This window comes from Cervus canadensis, chromosome 29, assembly GCF_019320065.1.
Source record: "Cervus canadensis isolate Bull #8, Minnesota chromosome 29, ASM1932006v1, whole genome shotgun sequence".
NCBI lineage: Eukaryota > Metazoa > Chordata > Mammalia > Artiodactyla > Cervidae > Cervus > Cervus canadensis.
Window position 1 is genome coordinate 27,754,630 of NC_057414.1, and position 18,492 is coordinate 27,773,121.

General features: G+C 57.1%; 1 protein-coding gene across 3 annotated transcripts in view; it reads right to left on the reverse strand.

Moving 5' to 3' along the window:
* The window catches only part of KIRREL3 (kirre like nephrin family adhesion molecule 3), a 598,271-nt gene that overhangs the window by 15,967 nt on the left and 563,812 nt on the right, over nucleotides 1-18,492 (reverse strand). For all 3 annotated transcript variants that reach the window (XM_043452394.1, XM_043452393.1, XM_043452395.1), the window contains 5 exons: nucleotides 16,512-16,662; nucleotides 11,124-11,229; nucleotides 5,946-6,094; nucleotides 4,376-4,503; nucleotides 3,071-3,197 (listed from right to left, as the gene is read on the reverse strand). In XM_043452394.1, coding sequence (XP_043308329.1) covers nucleotides 3,071-3,197; nucleotides 4,376-4,503; nucleotides 5,946-6,094; nucleotides 11,124-11,229; nucleotides 16,512-16,662 — 661 coding nt within the window. The remainder of the gene's footprint in view (nucleotides 1-3,070; nucleotides 3,198-4,375; nucleotides 4,504-5,945; nucleotides 6,095-11,123; nucleotides 11,230-16,511; nucleotides 16,663-18,492) is intronic.

Below are 18,492 nucleotides of genomic sequence, written 5' to 3' on the forward strand. Positions count from 1 at the left end.
CATATCCGGCCCAGCTGTGCGTGGGTGTACAGGTCATGATCACGGATGTCCCCGGGGACACCTGGCTCATTTACCACATCAGACAGCCTGGAAGGTCCACCAGAAATCCGGCAGTGCTTCCCGTCCGTTTCTGCCTGTTTGTTTCCCCTGCATGGTGCCCGCCTGGTGTGAGACGGGGACGGAGGAGACTGGGGCTCCTGGCTAGGATGGGCGGTTGAGGTGAGGGGTGCAGGGGCGGGAACCCTTGTGCCCTCTTCCCAGTCCCTGGGGTAAAGTTTGGGGCTTAGGTGGCAGGAAAGAGAACTAAAGCAAGGGACCTGGAGGACGGGCAGATTTATGCTGGGAACAAAAGAAAAATTGCTCCAAACATATTTGCCGTGTATTAGCCATCTGAATTAAAGTAGATTTGCATTTCCATGAGTAGCTCTCAGCCAAGGGGAGAAACATCCTGGGAATCGCCGAGGTGACTCCTATTGCGTTTAGGCTGGGAAATGGCTTGGCGCTGGGTGTGGGGGGGACCCTCATAATAAGGACTCCCACCCTCAGGGGTTTCTCTCTTCAATCCCTCAGCTCCAAGAAGCCTTTGGCTTTGGAAAGGCAGGAGTGCTGCTGGGCTGAAAGTGATGATCCCATAAAACCTCTTCGCCTTCACTTCCCAGGAACTAGGATTTCCCTGGTAGGGGTGGGGTGGGGTGTCTTAGCTGTTCTAAAAGTGACCAAGAAAGACCCTGATGCTGGGAAAGATTGCGGGCAGGAGGAGAAGGAGGTGACAGAGGATGAGATGGCTGGATGGCATCACTGACTCAACGGACACGAGTTTGAACAAACTCCAGGCGATGGTGAAGGACAGGGAAGCCTGGCTGCTGCAGTCCATGGGGCTGCAAAGAGTCAGACATGACTGAGCGACTGAACAACAACGAAATGCGTACACATATAAGGGCTTCTTATAAGAAAACAGAAATCCGGGTGAGGGTAAACAGGGTTAGGGGAATCGGAACGCAGCAGCAGTATGCTTTCTATCCCGTTTCTGCAAATCCCAGGTTTGAGCCCAATCAGTCGAGATCTAGGCCAGTTTATTCCCCAAAGGGCGATGGTCAGCAGTAAGACCCCAGCCTGGGTGCCTTTGGATGAGCACCTCATCTCATCTGGGGTTTGTTGGTAGTGTGGGTCCCGTGGGTCCAGGCCCTTCCCAAAGGTCTTCACCATCCCTCCACCTGTTCTCCAGACACAAGTACAGATAAGTTCATTCCCAAGTCTACTCCAGTGTGGGCTGGCAGAGTCCTCTCTGCGGGCCAGTTCATTCATCCCCCTGCCTCCTTGCTTCACTTCAGTCTCTTGGGTGTTTCCCTTCCTTGTGGCCAAGGGGAGCCTATGCCATAGGATTGGAGACAGAGGAGGGGATTGGAAAGAAGGACGCTGGAGGGTACAGATCACACCCTGGAGAGACCCCAGGGCCCAGGCTGGGGTGTCCCATCCAAGAGGAATGTCCCTCTGAGGCATGTGTTGCCTCCTCAAGAAACTGCTTTGATGCTCATTGGAAAATGCTTGAAAGTCTGAAGTGACGCACATTTCAGTCCCTCCTGTATCGACCGTGCTTCCCCCAGGCGGGAGGATGCTCCTTGAAAAGCTTCAGGCTTGCGGGGCCATGTGTGAGTCTGAAGGTCCCCAGCCGGACTGGTCACAGGGCCATTGGAGTGGAGCTGGCTGCAGTCACGGGCCAGCCCGACTCCCTGCGCCCTCCCAGGGCGGGCAGTGGGGAGGCCACTGATTTCACCAGGGCCTGGCGCCGGAGGAGCCAAGTGTCAGACACCGGAGCCGGCAGGAAAAGGCTGCAGCCCGTGTTGCCATGGATATACGGAGGTGCGATCAGATGCTGTTATTTTTAGCCCTGCAGCACCAATTTATTGGTGGCATCCTGGGGACACGTAGGAAAGGCAGGAAGGCTCCCGAGACCGGGTTCTGCCCGGGACGTACGGCTCTGGGGTCTGAGTGGATTCACCCTCCCTCTGGGGCTGGGGAGGAGGAAGGAGAAGAAAGAGGCTGGCTAAGGGGGACAGCAGCGGACGGGGCGGGGGCAGGGTGCGGTGAGGAAGCGCCAAGCTGGTTTGAGTTTCTAGCAAGGGGGAGGCCAGATGCGGCTGTCAGTGGGCAGCTTCCTGGGTCGAGAGGAAGCCACTCGGGCTGACTTCGGGGTCTTGGCTCAGCCCCGCGCCTGGGCCCTGGCCTGCAGCAGCCCTACAGAGTTGGGTCGGTGGTTCGGTCCTTGCCGGGACTCAGAGCCTCGGGGCTTCGATTGGAGGCGGGCTATGTGGGAGCAGGGACTCACACAGAAACGAAACCCAGCAGAAGGAAGTTGATTGGAAACGGGGGTCGGGGTGCCCTTAGCGTCCTCACCCCCTCAGGCCAGCCGAGCTGGTGCCGAGCGCACAGGACGGCAGGAACATGGGATTCCTGTCCTGCTGCTCCAGCCTTCTAGGGTCTGACCTGAGCTAGGCCCCCGCCTCTCTGTGACTTCTGCATCCCGTGATCCAGGCCCCGTGCCCTTAACAGCTCACGTGACGGCTCTCTGGTAACTCAGATTGTGTTCTCTCCTGCTCTGCTGTGACCCTACTATAGATAATGAGACCAGTTCCCTGCCCTCAGGGGACCCCTTGAACTTGGCCCAGTGGGGATGGTGGTGGGTCTTCCTGAGCGGTTCTAATGCAAAGGGAAGAGGTAGCCCAGGAGTCGCAGAGATGCCCTCTAAAATTCCCCACCAGGGCCAAGGTCAAGGTCAAAGGGTGGATATGGGATCTACGTTTGTTGCCCATTGACCCTCTGACCTTTCTCCTGGTCAGGAAAAAAATCCATCAGCCATCATTCTTAGGGCTGAGATCTCGTGGAAGGAGCACCCAGGAGGGAGGTGACCAGGAAACCACCCGGGTCCCTCCTCACATCCGGGCTGGGTTCTGAAGTGGACTTGAAGTGGTGGATGGAACACTATAGACCCAGAGCAAAAATCAAGCCCTCGGAGCAATGCTTGGGACCCTCGTGGCCCCCCGCCCCCGCCCTGGCATGAGCAGGGTCTTACCATTGACAGTCAGGGTCACCTCTCGCTCCCCAGCCCCCACCCGGGGCACCACGGCTCGGCACACATATTTCCCCGCGTCCTCCTGGCGAACAGCTTTGAGGGTCAGGGTCTTCTCATTGCTCAGGACCTAGGAGATGTGGAGAGGGTCGGACACCGGGAGTAGGGGCCAGGCTCTGTCTGAACCAGAAGGGCTGAGAGGTGGGCTAGGGGGTGGTGGGGCTAGGTCTGCAGCATCTCAGCTAACAACCACGGGGTAAGGTAGGGGGCAGAATGTCTTATTACACAGCGTGCCGGGCGGACCGTCCTATGGGGGGAGCCCCAGCACAGAGGACCCTGTGAGGTTGAAGACGCTGCAGCCCTAAGCGGTGGGTGCAGGGGGGAGGCTGGAGTGAGACAGCGCTATCCTGAAGCTGAGGATCCCCTGCAGGAGGCAATGGCAACCCACTCCAGTATTCTTGCCTGGAGAATCCCATGGGCAGAGGAGGCTGGCCGGGCTACAGTCCATGGGGTCACAAAGCGCTGGACACGTGAGAGACTAACACTAACTTTTGGAGGGATGAGAAGGAAATAGGCTTTGGCATTCGATGTCTGAGTTGAGATCCCAGCTTCAGAGGTGCCTCCTGTGTGGCTCTGGGCTCTAGTTCTCTTCTCTATCCTTATCCCTATAATGGGGCGGTGACACTCGGAGGACAGGGTGGTGTCCAGCACACAGTGGGGGACACAGAGGTCACTTTCCCCCCTGCTTCCCTGCTTGAGCCTCTCACTGGTCCTCCTGGGAGGAGGGAGGTCTGAAACTCTTGGTACTTAAGTCGCTCAGTCGTGTCCGGCTCTTGCGACTCCATGGACCGTGACCTGCCAGGCTCCTCTGTCCATGGGGTTTTCCAGTGTTCCAAGAATACTGGTGTGGGTTGCCGTTTCCTCCTCTAAAGAACACATGCACTTTAAAAGAGGAGAGGCAGGGAGAAAGCAAGGCTTAACCGCAAAGCTGAAGCTAATGACTGTTAGGGGAAAGCTGAAAAACCTTTCTAGGGACTTTTCACCCCCAGCGTCTGGGTGACTACCTGCTTTTCTCATAAGGTTCACGACAGGGCGAAACTGCACTGGCTGAACGTGTTTAGGGCTAAGGGGGGTAGGTGTGGGTACCTGGGGCTCCTTCTCCCCTTTCTGGGGCCCCTCTTCCTGCAGTTTACACGGGAGGCTCTCACCTCCAGTGTATGAGTGAGAGGGGCCCCGGGAGGCAGTTACCCCCCAGCCTGAGGTCCCCCCACCCCACCAGGCTCGCTGTGGTCCCAGCTGTGGACTCACCACGCCCGAGCCCCGCTTCATCCAGACAATGGTCAGGGACGGGTTGCCTGTCCAGGCGCAGCTGAAGACGGCGTCCGAGCCCAGGTCTACGAGCAGGGACTGGGGCTCTGTGGTCATCCTGGGCCCAACTGCCATGGGAGGAGGGAAGAGACGGGGCTCTGGTGGGAGGGATGTGGGACCCTCCTGTCTGCCCCTCCTCTGCCCGATTGTGCTTGCCCCGTCCATCCACGCCAGCCCATTCCCTTACAGGTCAGTCCTCCACGTCTGGGCCTGGTCTGGTAGGTAAGCAGGAGGACCCCTCTCCCCTAGCCCAGCCTCCCTGGGGCCCACTGGGGAAGTAGGCAGCTCCAGGCCCAGAAAAAGCTGCTCTGGCCCCATTTCTGCCTGGATTTGCCCCCCAGTGCTCTCCCATCCCCTTCCCTCTGTCCTGATCCCAGGAAGCCCCACCCTGGCCCCAGGGTTTGGACGGAGGGGCCTGCCTCCCACCCCAGAATCTCTGTCTGCCTTTAAGTCAACTGCCCACCTCCTTCAGGCCTCAGCAGGTAACCTGGAGCCAAGTTTCCCCATGCACCTAGCCCAGCTCCTGGGCCACTGCAGGGCCACTACTGGGCTGAGAGATAAGGAGTGGGGGACACCAGGCCTCCTGTGCGGTGTCAACACCCCCTCCCCATTATCCTCTATTCCGGCCCCTCCCCGCATCCTTTTCAATCACTGAAGGGGAGGCCTTCAGGTCCTTTCCCCACACCCCTCCTGTTAGTGGAGGCTCCCCTGCCCCCACCCTGCCCTAACCAGAAGCCCCTGCAGACGGATCCTGGGTCCCCAGAGCAGGTGCAGCGGTGGGATTTCAGGGGCAGTGACAGGAGGGTATGCAGAGAGCTGCCTTCAGGGAGCAGGTGTGAAACCAGGGTCCGGAGGCCCGCAAGAGTCCCCTGATGCAAACAGGGAGTCATCGCGCTTCCTGCTGAGGCTGGTGGGGGCGAGGGGGCCAGGAATAAAGTTTGTAAGAGTGCTTCTGAATCTGTATAGGGTTTTGGATGAGCTGACGGTCAACACTGTGAACACAGCTGAGGGCTGGCTCCCCAAGGGTCCCTGCCTGGCCAGCAGTGAGGATGGGGAGCCCCTGATGGGATGCTGACCTATCCTGGCCCTCATTCTGCTGCTCATTTGCTGTGTGACCTCAGACTTCCGTCCCCTCATCTGGGTGCTGGGAATAAGAATTCTAGCCTCCCTAGGTGACTGTTTAAAAAAATAGATTTAATAGATTTTTTTTTTTTTTTGGCCGTGCTGCTGTTTGTAGGATCTGAGTTCCCCAACCAGAGATGGAACCTTCGCCCTCTGCAGTGAAAGCATAGAGCTCTAACCACTGGACGCCAGGGCAGTCCCCTCCCTGAGAGATTTTGAGGGTCAAGATAAACACGAGACAGTACGTGGGGACGTTTTCTGTAAAGGGCGTGGATTCCGAGCTTGGGAGGCATTCTTATGTCGTGTGCTACGAGCCCACGATGGTGCCTCCAGCCGAGAGCAGAGACCAGCCAGAGCGCGGGAGCCAGGGGAGGCCCGAGCCACTCACAGTAGACGTCCACCGTGCGGCTGATGTTGGTGCTGCCCAGGGCGTTGGTCACCTCGCAGGAGACGGGCTCCGAGAAGTACGTGTAGTCCACGGTGGTCCGGTACACCTCCCCCGAGGCTTCCTTGATGATCTGGCCCCGCTTGGCCCACCTGCAACACAGGCACTGGGGCTGGTGTGGACCTCCTGCCCGGGGGGCAGGATGCATCCCACCCGCTGGAAGATGAGGCCTGGCGAGGGGCAGGGTGTGGCAGGCCCCCGAGGGGTCCCCTGGGGGAGCCTCCACAGCGGGGTTACTTCCGGGGCTCGGGAAGAGGTCGTTGGTGGGGGGTGGTGGGCTCTGGGCTGTGGGTCACCAGGCAGCCAGCAGCACTTGACTGATGGGTTATTCTGGAGGGAGGTGGGTTGACTCTCCAGTGGGTCTGCCCACGTGGCTGGCCAGGAAATGGCTAACCCAACTGCCAGACCCCGGGCAGCTTGGCTGTCCTGCTCTGAGCTCCCTTGGGGGGTCTAGTCCTGGACCACACTGGAAAAGGAGGCCAAGCCTGTGACTGAAGAGGCCAAGGTCTAGTGGTGTGTGCCCATTCATGCATGTACACCTGCACACACACGTGTATACACACGCACGGGCATGAGGAAGCTTGATTTCCAGACAAGACAAGAAGCTGATGGAGAGGTGACAGGCGTGGTCTCGACTGCCCGCCCTCCTGCTCAGGCAGCTCTCCCAGTTCCTCTGTCCTGACTCCTGTCCCCAGGGTGGGTCCCATCATAGTGCCCCTGTCTCCCGAAAGCCCTTCAGTCCTCTCCCAGGCTGGTACTTACTCATGTTCCTCCACTCCCTCTGCCTCCCACCCCGGCTCTGCTCCTTGGGGACCTGGGCTGTCTCGGCACTGCTTTTATGGGACCAGGGGTTGGTGGGGGTGATGGGAAGACAGCTCTGCTGACTTCTTTCATTGGCCAGTTGACTGATGGGTGTCTTGGGTCTGGCCCTGGGGCGGTGATCACTGTCCTGGTGCGGCAGACAGCAGAGCACCCCAGGGGTGCGTGTGCCCGTGTGTGTGAGGCTGGGGGCCCTCCTTACAGCTGTGCGAGGAGAGAGAATCAGAGCTTTCCCTGGCTTAACTCTTACTATGGTTAAAACTTTTAAAACCACACTTCTCAACAGGCGCTTCCTACTGTAGTTCAGCCCTGTTTTGGGGTACATGTCTTTTTAAATTTGTTTTTGACCACCGTGCAGCACATGGGATCTTAGTTCCCTGACCAAGGATCGAACCCGTGCCCCCTGAAGTGGAGGCACAGTCTTAACCACTGGACCACCAGGAAGTCCCTGGAGCGTATGTCTTTGCCAGGGCTCGGGAGGGCCCCGTTATCCCGGGACCACGACTCCAGGTAGCCACGTTCTCAGGGCCCCCTTTCCTGGGGTCACAGAGGCCTGGCCCCTGCCCTTCCCTTCACCTGCTCCTGCTTAGCTAGGCCATCTGGCTCGGGAGGTGGCCATCTCCCAGTATCGCACAGAGCACCACGTTGACACTGTGCAGTTATTATCGTGAATTAATGTCAGATCGTTATTAAGAAGACAATTAATAATAACAATTACAGTTTAACAACAGAGCAAACCATAGCTCCCCGAGAGCTGAAGGAGCTTCCCAACAACCCATTATGAGTTATTCATGAATCATTTCAATCTCTAACTTTAATTTAATGACCACACTTAATAGTCAGGCACAGCTCCCACCTGAGGCGGATGAGTTCAGTCCGGGACACACGGTGGGGGATCGGCGTCCAGCCCCTGCTCCACCCACCCTGCAGCCGTGAGGGATGCTACGAGGAGGGGGCAGCCGGCTGGGCTAGGAGGAGACAGGTGAGACCCTCCTGCCTGGCCTGGACTCCTGCCTCTGGTTGCCCACAGCCCCAGGAAGCAGGCTCTGCTGGGCAGTCCTCTTCCATTATTGGGGGCTCCTGGGGGAAGAGGGGGCTTTCTCCCCACTCATCTGAGGTCCCTCACAGGGTGAACGCTCCCTACTGGGGCCCCCGGGAACTCAGAACAGCTGGGGCTATCTCTGGCCTGGAACTCAGCACTCCTGGCCACACGGGGCTCCTCTTCCCCAGACCAGACTGGCTTCCCCTCTCAGAGTCAAACAAGGGAGAAGGAAGAGACGCTGGGGGGCTGTGCAGCTGCTGCTCCCAGCTCCCCAGGGCCGGTCCCCACCTTAGAAATGGGGGGGGGCACTGAGAGGAACTCAGAGACAGTCTTCTCCCAGGGTCCCAGGAGGCCAGCTGTGGGGCTGGGTCTCTGGGGGTCACCCTACGAGTCCCCAGCTCACATTTCACTCAGCCAGTCTTTTTCTTCCCTGTCTTTATTCCCCTTCTGTACAAAAAAAAAAAAGAAAAAGAAAACCCAAAACAAAACAACAAAAACCCTCGGAGGGATCCCTTCCAGAAGCTCAGCCCATTCACTGAAGCAGCAGGCCGCACGACCAGGGTGAGCCAGACAGCAAGTCCCCCCCACCCGCCATCCCACGTCCGTCTCCTCTCCCCTGCCATCTCCGCCCCTCCGCCCATCTCCTCCCTTCTCTAGTTTCTCAGCTCGGCCTCCTCCTCCTCTCTCCTCCAGCCCCTTCACTCTCTCACTCTCCCGCCTCCCACACGCCCCCCGCCACCACCACTGTTTTCACCGCCTCGCCCAGCCCCGCAGAACAGGAGTCAGATTAAGCTTTTCCCAATCAATGTGTAATTTGGCCCGAGCAGATGTAAGAGGATTAATTATTTATATCACACAATCAGGAGGCTGGCGTGTCACTGCCAACAAGCTGTCCTCCACAGCCCCGCCTTTCACACTGGTTGGTAGACCCCCGCCCTGTTCCCTGCGTGGTGGGGTGGGGGCCTTGAGACCTCAGAGGGGAGCAGAGAGGCAGGCGAGACATGCTTCAGGTGTGCTTGACCCAGGCGGCTGGTCCAGCCAAGTGATGGCTGAGTCCGGTTAGACGGGCTCCCACATCCGCCCGGGGCCCCTTGCTGGGAGCTGGGGTGGACCAAGGCGCATCTCTGATTTCCGAGATCACAGCCTCTTGGGTGAAACAGGAGGAAGCAATCAAGACCAAGGCGGAAGTTAAAAAACAAAGATCCCTTAGTCCTGTCCAGGTCAGTTGGGAAAAATCCACGTACTTAAGCGTTGAGATTGCTCAAGGCCTTTCCTCTTGGATCCCAACACCACGTTTAGAAGGACCATCTGCCTGCTGGGGGAGCCCTCTCAGAGGCCAAGGGGCTGAGCCACAGGGGGTGGGCATAGACACCCGCCTCCTCTCACCACCCCCTTCCTCCTGGGCCGCCGGGGCTCCCCAACATATCCCTGGAGGTCCGGAAGGGCTCCCTGAAAGCCTCTGGAGCCCTGGAGGGTGCCTGATCCACACTGAAGCATTTTTGGGGCCTCTGGTGAGCTGGAGGGCCGGGAGGGAAGGAGGCAAGTAAGAGCAGGTGCACACCTGTCAAACCTGCAGGGGACCCGCCTATGCCTCTGGCTCCTCCTCTGTGCCTGACGGTTGACCAGGCTCTGAGCTGTGGGGAAGGATGGAGACAAAGGAAAACCACAGGGACCCAGAACCTGTGGAAACCTGCAGGTCCTGGCTCATTAACTTTGTAGTTAAAAAACTAAACATAACTTTGTTATAGAAAAGTCACAAGACCGATCCAGGAAACCGCTGTACTCCCTTCGCCCAGACCCACCAAACGTGGTCAATATCTTGCCACATTTGCTTCTCGATGATCTCTTCAAATGCAGACTTATCCCTTATTATTGTCATGACATGAGGATGAATGTGGGTGGGTCTGCTTGGTAGGGTGTCCGCGGGAATGAAGGGGTGCCCAGGGAAGTTGGCACAAGAGGTCGCTTCTGGGCATGCGACACCTGGTGTGTGGGGCCTGTGAGCAGAGAGCAAATAGCAGAGAGGAGCCCACCTGTGGATGGAGCCCAGGACTCGCAGGTGCAGGGTGGAAGCCCAGAGAAAAATACAGATGCTTTGGGCGTCTCCTGCCGCATCTTTGCCATTGTCCCAGCCAAGCCAGACCTGCCCCCTGTACCCACAGGGCCACGGGACTCCAGGGAGGCTGGAGGTCATCTGATCTTTCTCCTGCCTCTAGCCCGGTGAATGGTTAAACCCAGAGGACACACGGTTTTCATCCTATTTAAAAACATCCTCAAGGATAAAGACTCTGTGATTTCCCTGGGCTTCTGGTTCCAGCATTAATTATCTGCACTACAGGGAGCATCGCCTGTGTCTAGCCTGAACCTCTGGCTGTTTCTTTGACCTGTTTCCTCAGGTTCTGCCCTCTGGGGCCACGCTGCCTCTCTTTGGCTCTGCCCTCCACTCCCACCAGAGGGCTTATTTCCTAGTCTGGGACCATCAGCATCCCTGGCACTGGGCGATGCTGGGGCTTTATAACCATCTCAGTGGTGGGGGGACACCATCAGGTCTGGGCTGGGGGAAGGAGCGGGGCAGAGTGAGGGCCGTGGCGGGGAGGGTCTGAGTGTGCCCTGGAGCGCCGCTGAGGCCACTGGCGTCTGGAAGTCTCGGGCAGTGGTGGTGCCCAGGCAGGAGGGTGCCCAGAGGGGCCGCTCTGTGAGTTTACAGAGTCGGCGAGGCCACATTCTGGAGCGCTGAGTGCCTGCCACACGAGCTCCACGCTGAGAGCGGTAAGTGACTAAACGGCAGTTCCCACCTTCGAGAAGCTCGCTCAGCAGTGAGGCGTTCATCAGTGCGGCGAGCAACAGCTGCGGGGGGGCCGTGGGGATGATGGATCTGGGTGCCCGATGGTCAGGGCTGGCGGTCCCAGAAACCCCACCCTGCCAGGGGACCGCTTTGGTGAGCATAGGACTAGAATCTGGATCTGACTGATCGTGCTGGCTTGTTTTAGCTTTTCCTCCTGAGTCTCTCTGCTTCCTTTCAGAAACAAGGGGTAAAGAAGCCGTGCAAACAGAAGGAGGGACACCTTCTGTCTCAGAGGAAGGGAGTGTGTGCTCATGAGGAAAGGGCGAAGTCCACCTGGCCAGGGGTGAACGGGTGTGCTGGGGAAGGGTCCCGGACACCCACAGTGGACCCAGCACCATGCTGGACGCCTGGACCACAGGTCACAGCCCTGCGACAGGCGGGGGTGTCGAGGGGGCCTCCTCACAGGGCCTCTCACCTGTACTGGGTGACCGCGGGGTTGGCCTTGGCCGAGCAGTGGAACGTGACCACGTTGTCCTCCAACACTGGCTGCGGCTCCACCGACAGGTTGACAAGTGGCGGGTCTGCGGAGAGAAGAGGTGCCCTTGCAGACTGCGTGCTGTGTGCACCACGGTTTGGGGGAACATGAGGGTAAAGGCCAGCAATTCCACCACCAGGGTCTGTCACAGCAGACCCTCCCCCGGGGGTCCCCAGAAAACTGGGGGCCTCAGCAGGGGGCTCCCTCCGTCCCTGGAAGTGCCCGATTCAGGCCATCCTGGCAGTGGGTTCAGGACTCCTGCTATGGATTCAAGTTCTTGTTCAGTCCTTAAGTCATGTTTGACTCTGTGTGACCCCATGGACTGCAGCATGCCAGGCTTCCCTATCCTCCACTATCTCCCAGAGTTTGCTCAAACTCATGTCCATTGAGTCGGTGACGCCATCCAACCATCTTGTACTCTGTCGTCCCCTTCTCCTCCTGCCCTCAATCTTTCCCAGCATCAGGGATGGATTAAAGGGTGGTGTTTAAATGAACAGCCACCCCGGAAGCAGGGCTGTCTGGGCCCCAGAGGGTGCTTGCTGCCTACCTTTCAGCTTTGGGTGAACAAACCACTGCCGGAAAGAGAGGTGTGAAAGGGCATGGAGGGGGGCACGAGGAGGATGTGGATACTAAGTCCCTTTAAATACGAACTTTTCTGTCTTTGAAATGTCCATCTTGCATCTCTTTGTGTAACGGTTCTGGTGCCTCTGTTACCTTGGCACTTGCAGCCTTCCCCGAGCCTAACCTTCTCTGCTGAGTCCTGACGGGTGTCACTCAGCCCTCAGCCCTCCAGGCGGGGCTCGCCTTTGTCACTCAATACGATGAAGCCCAGCTCTCAAGGGCAAAATGGTCAGAGGTGGAGGAAACAGGAAGTCAGAGAGGGAGAGAGAGATGGGGAGACAGACACACAGAGGTCATGCAGAAGGGAAGCGGGGGAGGGATGGGGGCAGAGAGATGCCTATGTAGGAGAGATGTGAAGATGAGGGAGGGAAGGAGAAGGAGAGAGACCGAGAGAGAGAGAGAGAGAGGGAGAAAGTGCAGAGGCGGAAACAGAGAAGCAAAGAGCAGACACGGATAGGCTCAGAGAGAGACTCACGTGTTCAGGGAGACACACAATGAGACAAAAATTTTAGACATAAGGCCAAAAGACCAAGGGGGACTGAGCAGATGGAGACAGAAGGTGATAAGGTGCTGGGGAAAAAGCCAAAGACAATAATGAGACGTAGAGGAAAGAAACAGGATGAGGGACAGTTGGAAACAGAGGAGGTGGTATCCACAGCAGAGATCAGAGGTGGCGGATCAGCCCAGAAAGAGACCTCGGGGTGGCCTGGCCCTCCTGAGCTCGGGGGAGGCCAGTTCAGGACCTGCTCTGAAAGCTGAGCGTCCCTGGGCTCTGGGGTAGGCGCCCAGGCCTCAGCACCCCGGGCATCCACGTTCCAGGGGAGCGGAGACGACAGGCCTGGAGGTCTCGCTGGAGTTCAGCTCTAGGCTGGGTGAAGAGGGCAGCTTGGTCCCTGTGTCCTAGTCAGGCCCTGGGGCCGAATCTTCTGCCAGACCTCATCTATAGGCACAGCTCTGTGCTGGGAGGGCAGGAAGACTTGCCAGGGGGTTCACCCCATTTTCAGAAAGAGAAGTAAGAAAGTTGGTTTCTCAGAGACCATCTGGAAAACGCTGACCCTCTCTGGGTGCATGTGAAGGGCACCGCTGGGGGGAGCAAGACTCCAGCCGCCTGGCCCAGCTCCTGGTTGAGATGACAGAGGGATCCTTGAGCCCCTCGAGAGTCAACTGCGCAGCCGCCCAGCTACAGACGGAGCCTCACCCACCCCGGAGTTGGGATTGCTTGGCAGTATGCCCTCCCTGTGCCCTGCTGGTGTTCAAGCTGCCTGCTGGGGTGACGGGCTTGGGGGGAGATGACCCATAGGGCTGCACCGGGGTATGCAGACAGTTTGTTTAAGACGAAGGAGAGAATGCTGGTTCCTGACAGCAGCAGGTGGTCGGCCAAGCTGGAGCTGTTCTCCCCACATCCGTTCTGGACGGGACCACAATTCTGGGAACGTCTCCTATGGCTTGCTTGCCTTTTCCTGGAGAGTTAATTGTGGGGAAGTGTTGGCTACTTCAGTGACCTCAAAGTTGGGTTTTTTACTCATTTGTTTTTAAATAGGAATTATTTCAATAAAATTTTGTATGTATTTATTTGGCTGTGCTGGGTCTTCATTGCTGCGTGGGCTTTTGTCTAGTTGCAGCGAGCGGGGACTACTCTCTAGGTGCGGTGCATAGGCTTCTCATTGTGGTGGCTTCTCTTGCCGTAGAGCATGGGCTCTAGGGTGCGCGGGTTTCAGCAGTTGCGGCACGTGGGTTCGGCAGTTGTGGCTCCTGGGCTCTAGAGGGCAGGCTCGTAGTTGTGGTTCAAAGCCTCAGGTGCTCTGTAGCACATGGGATCTTCCCGGAGCAAGGACTGAACCCACATCTCCCGCCTTAGCAGGCAGATTCTTTACCACTGAGCTACCAGGGAAGCCCTCTACATTGGTTTTTAAAGCGTGATTCCAGCGGACCCAAAGATGCGTGGCCAGGACTTGCTTTGAGAGCTCTGCTCCTATTTCCCAAGACAGCTACACCCCCAGAACCAAGCAGCCTCCTCCTGGCTGTTCCCCATCACCTGAGTGGGCTATCTGCTGGCCCACCCAGCTGAGAACCAGGGCTAGTTCCAGAGCCTCTAGAAACCAGCCACAGAACGTGCGGGGCAGCTCTAGGAGGCCGGTCCCCACCTGGCTGTCCTTTATAAAGTGGTGAGACTTCCAGGGACAGAGAGACGAAACACACATCTGCTGGAGGACCTTCTGGCTGTCTGTTCCCTTCCCCTGCTCCCCTCCTCTACCACCGAGCTGCCCTTCTCAGTTATCCTGTGGACTCCTGTCTCCAGAAGCTTTCCCACCTCTTTGCAGCATCCTCGGTACCCAGGAGAACAGGCTCCCCCTACACCCCTGGAACCTTCCACACTGGCCGGTCTCATCTGAGCCTCCACCCCAGGCCCAGAGGTATCACACCCCTCTCTCCACACTTCTCCTCTGCATGTGCAGGATATGAATTTTCAGAAGTCCACCAGGCTCCGGAGGTATAAATAGTTTATGTCATATCCGACTATTAAACATGATTTTAATCCCATTTGTGATGTCGGTTGCATAACTTGCGGGGGGCAGCTTTGATGTAGCTGGCGGAACTGAGATCGCACTGAACAGATGTTACAGCTGAGAGTCTGTTAGAGTTTCCATCAGCAGCCTGCCTCCGCACGCGCGCGCGTGTGTGTGTGTGTGTGTGTGCGCGCGCGTGTGCTCTTGTGCACGCACGTTCAGGGGAAGTATTCATCCAGGAAGGGACGAGAAAGGAGAGAAACTCCATGACTCAGTGATTTTATAACACATCCATTTGAAGCTTGGCAGCTGGATGCAGAGTCCAGATGCAGCGAGACTTTGGGGGTGTTAAGCTTTCTCTCCCATTACTCAATCTGGGGGCTTTGTCTTCCGTTGGGTAACATCTAAAGACCAAGGGAAACAAACAACAAATGTGTTTTTGCTGAGTTTGGATGCTTCTTGGTTGACTGAGAAAATGAGCAGGTTTGCAAAGGCAGCTCTGATCCAGCCTGTGGTGTCCACAGTAAACAGCTGGATGCTTACTGAATGAACAAAGGGATGCGTGGAGGGGAGGGCGGAGAGCAGCAGGGAGCGGGCAGAGAGAGCCTGCTCTTTTGCTCAGCAGGCATGAGTAGGCACCTTGGGGAAAGGGAGACGAGTGGATGCAGACCTCCCCTCCCTGTGGGGGCTGGGTGCACCGGGGAGGGGCAGCTGCACCCCCATGACAGGTGCTGGGTGCCGCGCTGGGGTCGCTGCTCAAATGATTTAGCTGAATCCTTCCAGCCAGCGTACGAGCCAAGCACCGTTACCTCCACATTCAGATGAGGAAACTGAGGCACAGAGAGATTAAATAACCAGCCCAGCACCACTCAGTAAGTGGCAGAGCTAGAATTCCAAGCAGGAAGGATGCTGCGGCTTTAACCACAACTCCGGACTGCCTTGGATAGGGCCCGTCTAGGAAACCGGGCACCTGGATTCTCGGCTTCACCTTGACCTCATTCCTGCTGCCTCCCTCCTGGGGTGGCTGAGACGTCCCTGGAAAGAAAACCAGTGAGGCCCAGAGACCTGGCAAGGCCGGCATCCTCCTCCGGGGCAGACTGTTGTCTATGTGTCCTGGTAAATGCATCATGGCATTAGTGCACGTTCAGAGGAACGTGTTTTAATAGTTGGTGGGCTGTTGTCATGATGATGGCTTTCTTGTTGACAGAGAGGTACTGCTTTGTGACGCAGAAACATAGCTTCCCCCCAAGGCTCTCCTCCCAGGACCCAAGAGCCGACCCAGTGGGTTCTCCTGTGGGGGTTCTGTGGCTGGCACAGCCCTCCTGACCAGCTGGGTGGAGGGTGGGGGACTGCACAGTGGCCACGACGGGCAGCCTGGTACAGGAGGCTCGGATGTCTGCGGCTCTCACGCTCATTCCTCCCGGATTTGGCTTGTGTCTGGAGAGACCTCTGATTCACGGTCAATCCAGGGCAAGAAGAGACCTTGGACGTCACTCAGTCAAATGAGACTAGGAACCGGCGTCCCCTGGGTGACATGACCAACTCAGGCCCACACAGCTCATGGATGGTAGAGCCTTTCTGGGCTGTAGACTACCCCAATCCCCCCACATCTTGCTTTCTTTCCATAGTTGGGCCTGCGGCTGATGCCATACCTGCGACACATAAGAAGCAGGTGGGTGTGGACAGTGGGGCCTGGACTGGGGCAAGGGAGGGAGACATTCCTCCAAGGGTGACCTTGAACTTACACGACCTTTAAAGCGAGAGCCTCCCTCCCATCACCCTGATTCTTGGCCTGCCCAGAGCCCTGGTGCTCCTGGCTCTCACTGGATGGGGAATGGAAGAGCCCTCTTCTTGGTGTGGATGGAGGTGGAGGGGGTTTTAATAGCTGGTGAAGATGGTGAATACAAAACCAAGGATCGAACCCATGCCTCCTGCAGTGGAAGTGGAGTCTTAACCACTGGACTGCCAGGGAATCCCCGGTGATGTTTTTAAGGGGATTGTCACCCTCACCTGTGACAGTAAGAAGGATAAAACGGTCCTTCAGGTGCCCAGACAAACCTGCTAGTCCCTAGGATTGATGGACCCAGGTCCTGCCTCCAGCCGTCCCGCAGGGGCCTGGCCCTGGCCTGGCTCCTTCCCCCGACCTGTGCTCTGGGCAGGAGTGCCAGGTGGCCCTGCCCCCGGCCAGGTCAGTACTCACGCTGGATGTCGATGGTGACCGAGGTCTCCTTCCCTCCGGGGATGGCTTTGTTCGTGGCTCGGCATACGATGCTCTGCCCGTTCTCCACATCGCCGGGGGAAATGAAGAGGGTGCTCACAATGCTCTCACGCTTGCCATCTCGGAGAAGGGTCTATGGGTCGGGTGGGGAGAGAGAAGGCCCCAGGTCACTCATCACTCATCACTGGGACAGCTGGGCAGGTGAGGCAGGACACGCGCCAGCCTCGGAGAGGAGGGAGGAGCACTGTGGATAGAGGTAGGTCAGCTCAGGACACCCAGGGGTGCCCATCTCCATGCAGAGCCACAGGTCACGCTTGGCACCCTGGCCCGGCTGAGCGCCAGGCTTCAGGAAGAAAAAGGAACTGGAAAGTGACTTGCCCACCCAGACACAAAAGAAACCAGCTTGGGCTCAGTGGAAACCAGGCTGCCGGTGCTATGTAGAAATGAACTTGTAACTATTCTGCCTCTGGTCTGGGGGTGACTCTGGGTCTGCAGGGAGCGCTGAGACAGGGATAATAGTCAGGTGCTGTGGCCCCGGGAATGATGCTGGTGCAGAAGGGTGCCCAGCTGGGGGGTGGGGGGTAAAGGCAGGGCTAGGGTGGAGATGCGTGAAGAATCAGCACACACTGACCATTTCATTACTTTACCTGTATAAACTCTCTCAACTTTTCAATCATTTCACTACCAGACCTCACTGGAGCTCAGACTAAGCCACAGACACGACAGGTGCCATCGTCTTTCATTTAGCAGTGGAGAAAACAGGCGTGATCAAGAGAGGCTATGGAGCTTGATTAAACTCACTTTGAGTTGGTGGCAGCGATGTAAGTAACAGGATCCTGGAGTGTACTGAAGAGCATCCACCCAAATTCATGACCACCCCCAACCTCAGAATGTGAAACTATTTGGAAATGGGGCCTTCACAACTTAGTTAAGTAATTAGTAGTTGGTTAAGGATCTTGAGACAAGATCATCCTGGATGTAGCATGGGCCTTAAATTCAATGATGGGTGTCCTTGTAAAAAGAAGAAAAGACAGGGAGACACAGGAAGGAGGCCGTGGCAAGGAGGAGGCAGAAACGGGAATGATGCTGCCACAAGCTCAGGAAAGCCAGGAGCCCCTAGGACCTAGAAGAGGCTAGAAGATTCTCCTTGGGGCCTTTGGAAGAAGCACAACTCTGCCCACGCTTTGACTTCAGAGTTTTCGCCTCTATAAGTGTGAGCCAATACATTTTGGTTGTCTGAAGAACCAAGTTGTGGTACTTGGTTCCAGCAGCCCTAGAAACTAACGCAGGCCTGAAGGTCCCCTGTCTTCCTCTTGACCACATGCTGATTCCTCATGGCAGCTGTTCTCCTTCATTGCCGGTACCCACTCCCCCGGCAGAGACCACTTCCAGCTATTGCCCCATCACTTTGGTACCCTGAACCCTTGATTCCCTGGTGGCCCACGAAGGTGGGTGCCCACTGGAGAGGTGCAGTGGGCAGCAGGGCCATTTCGGTTTGGGGTAGGGGCTGGACTTGCTCAGTACACCCCAGGAAGGAACATGATCTTATTTTCCCATGATTGGAGCTGAGGAATAGATGGACAGACTCTACTTCCTCAAAACCTCCCTGAAAATAACCACAACATCGTCTCACAGGACCCTGGAAGGAAGGAAGCCTTGTCTCCCAAATAACTGGAGAGAAAACTGAGTTTAGAGTGAGCCAGGAACTCATTGGGCAGGGCAGGGATTTGCATAGGAGAATGGTGAGCCCTGAGCCTCAACTTCCCCACCGCAGCTTCCTGAGGACCTGTAAGCCAGCCAGGTGGCGTGATCCCCTCTTCAAGGCGGCAACAGTTAGCAGATTAAGCAGCCTCCCTTTATTAGTGACATGTAGGCAGCTGGGGGCTTCCCTAGTGGCTCAGCTGGGTAAAGAATTCACCTGCAATGCAGGAGACCCTAGTTTGATTCCTTGGTTGGAAAGATT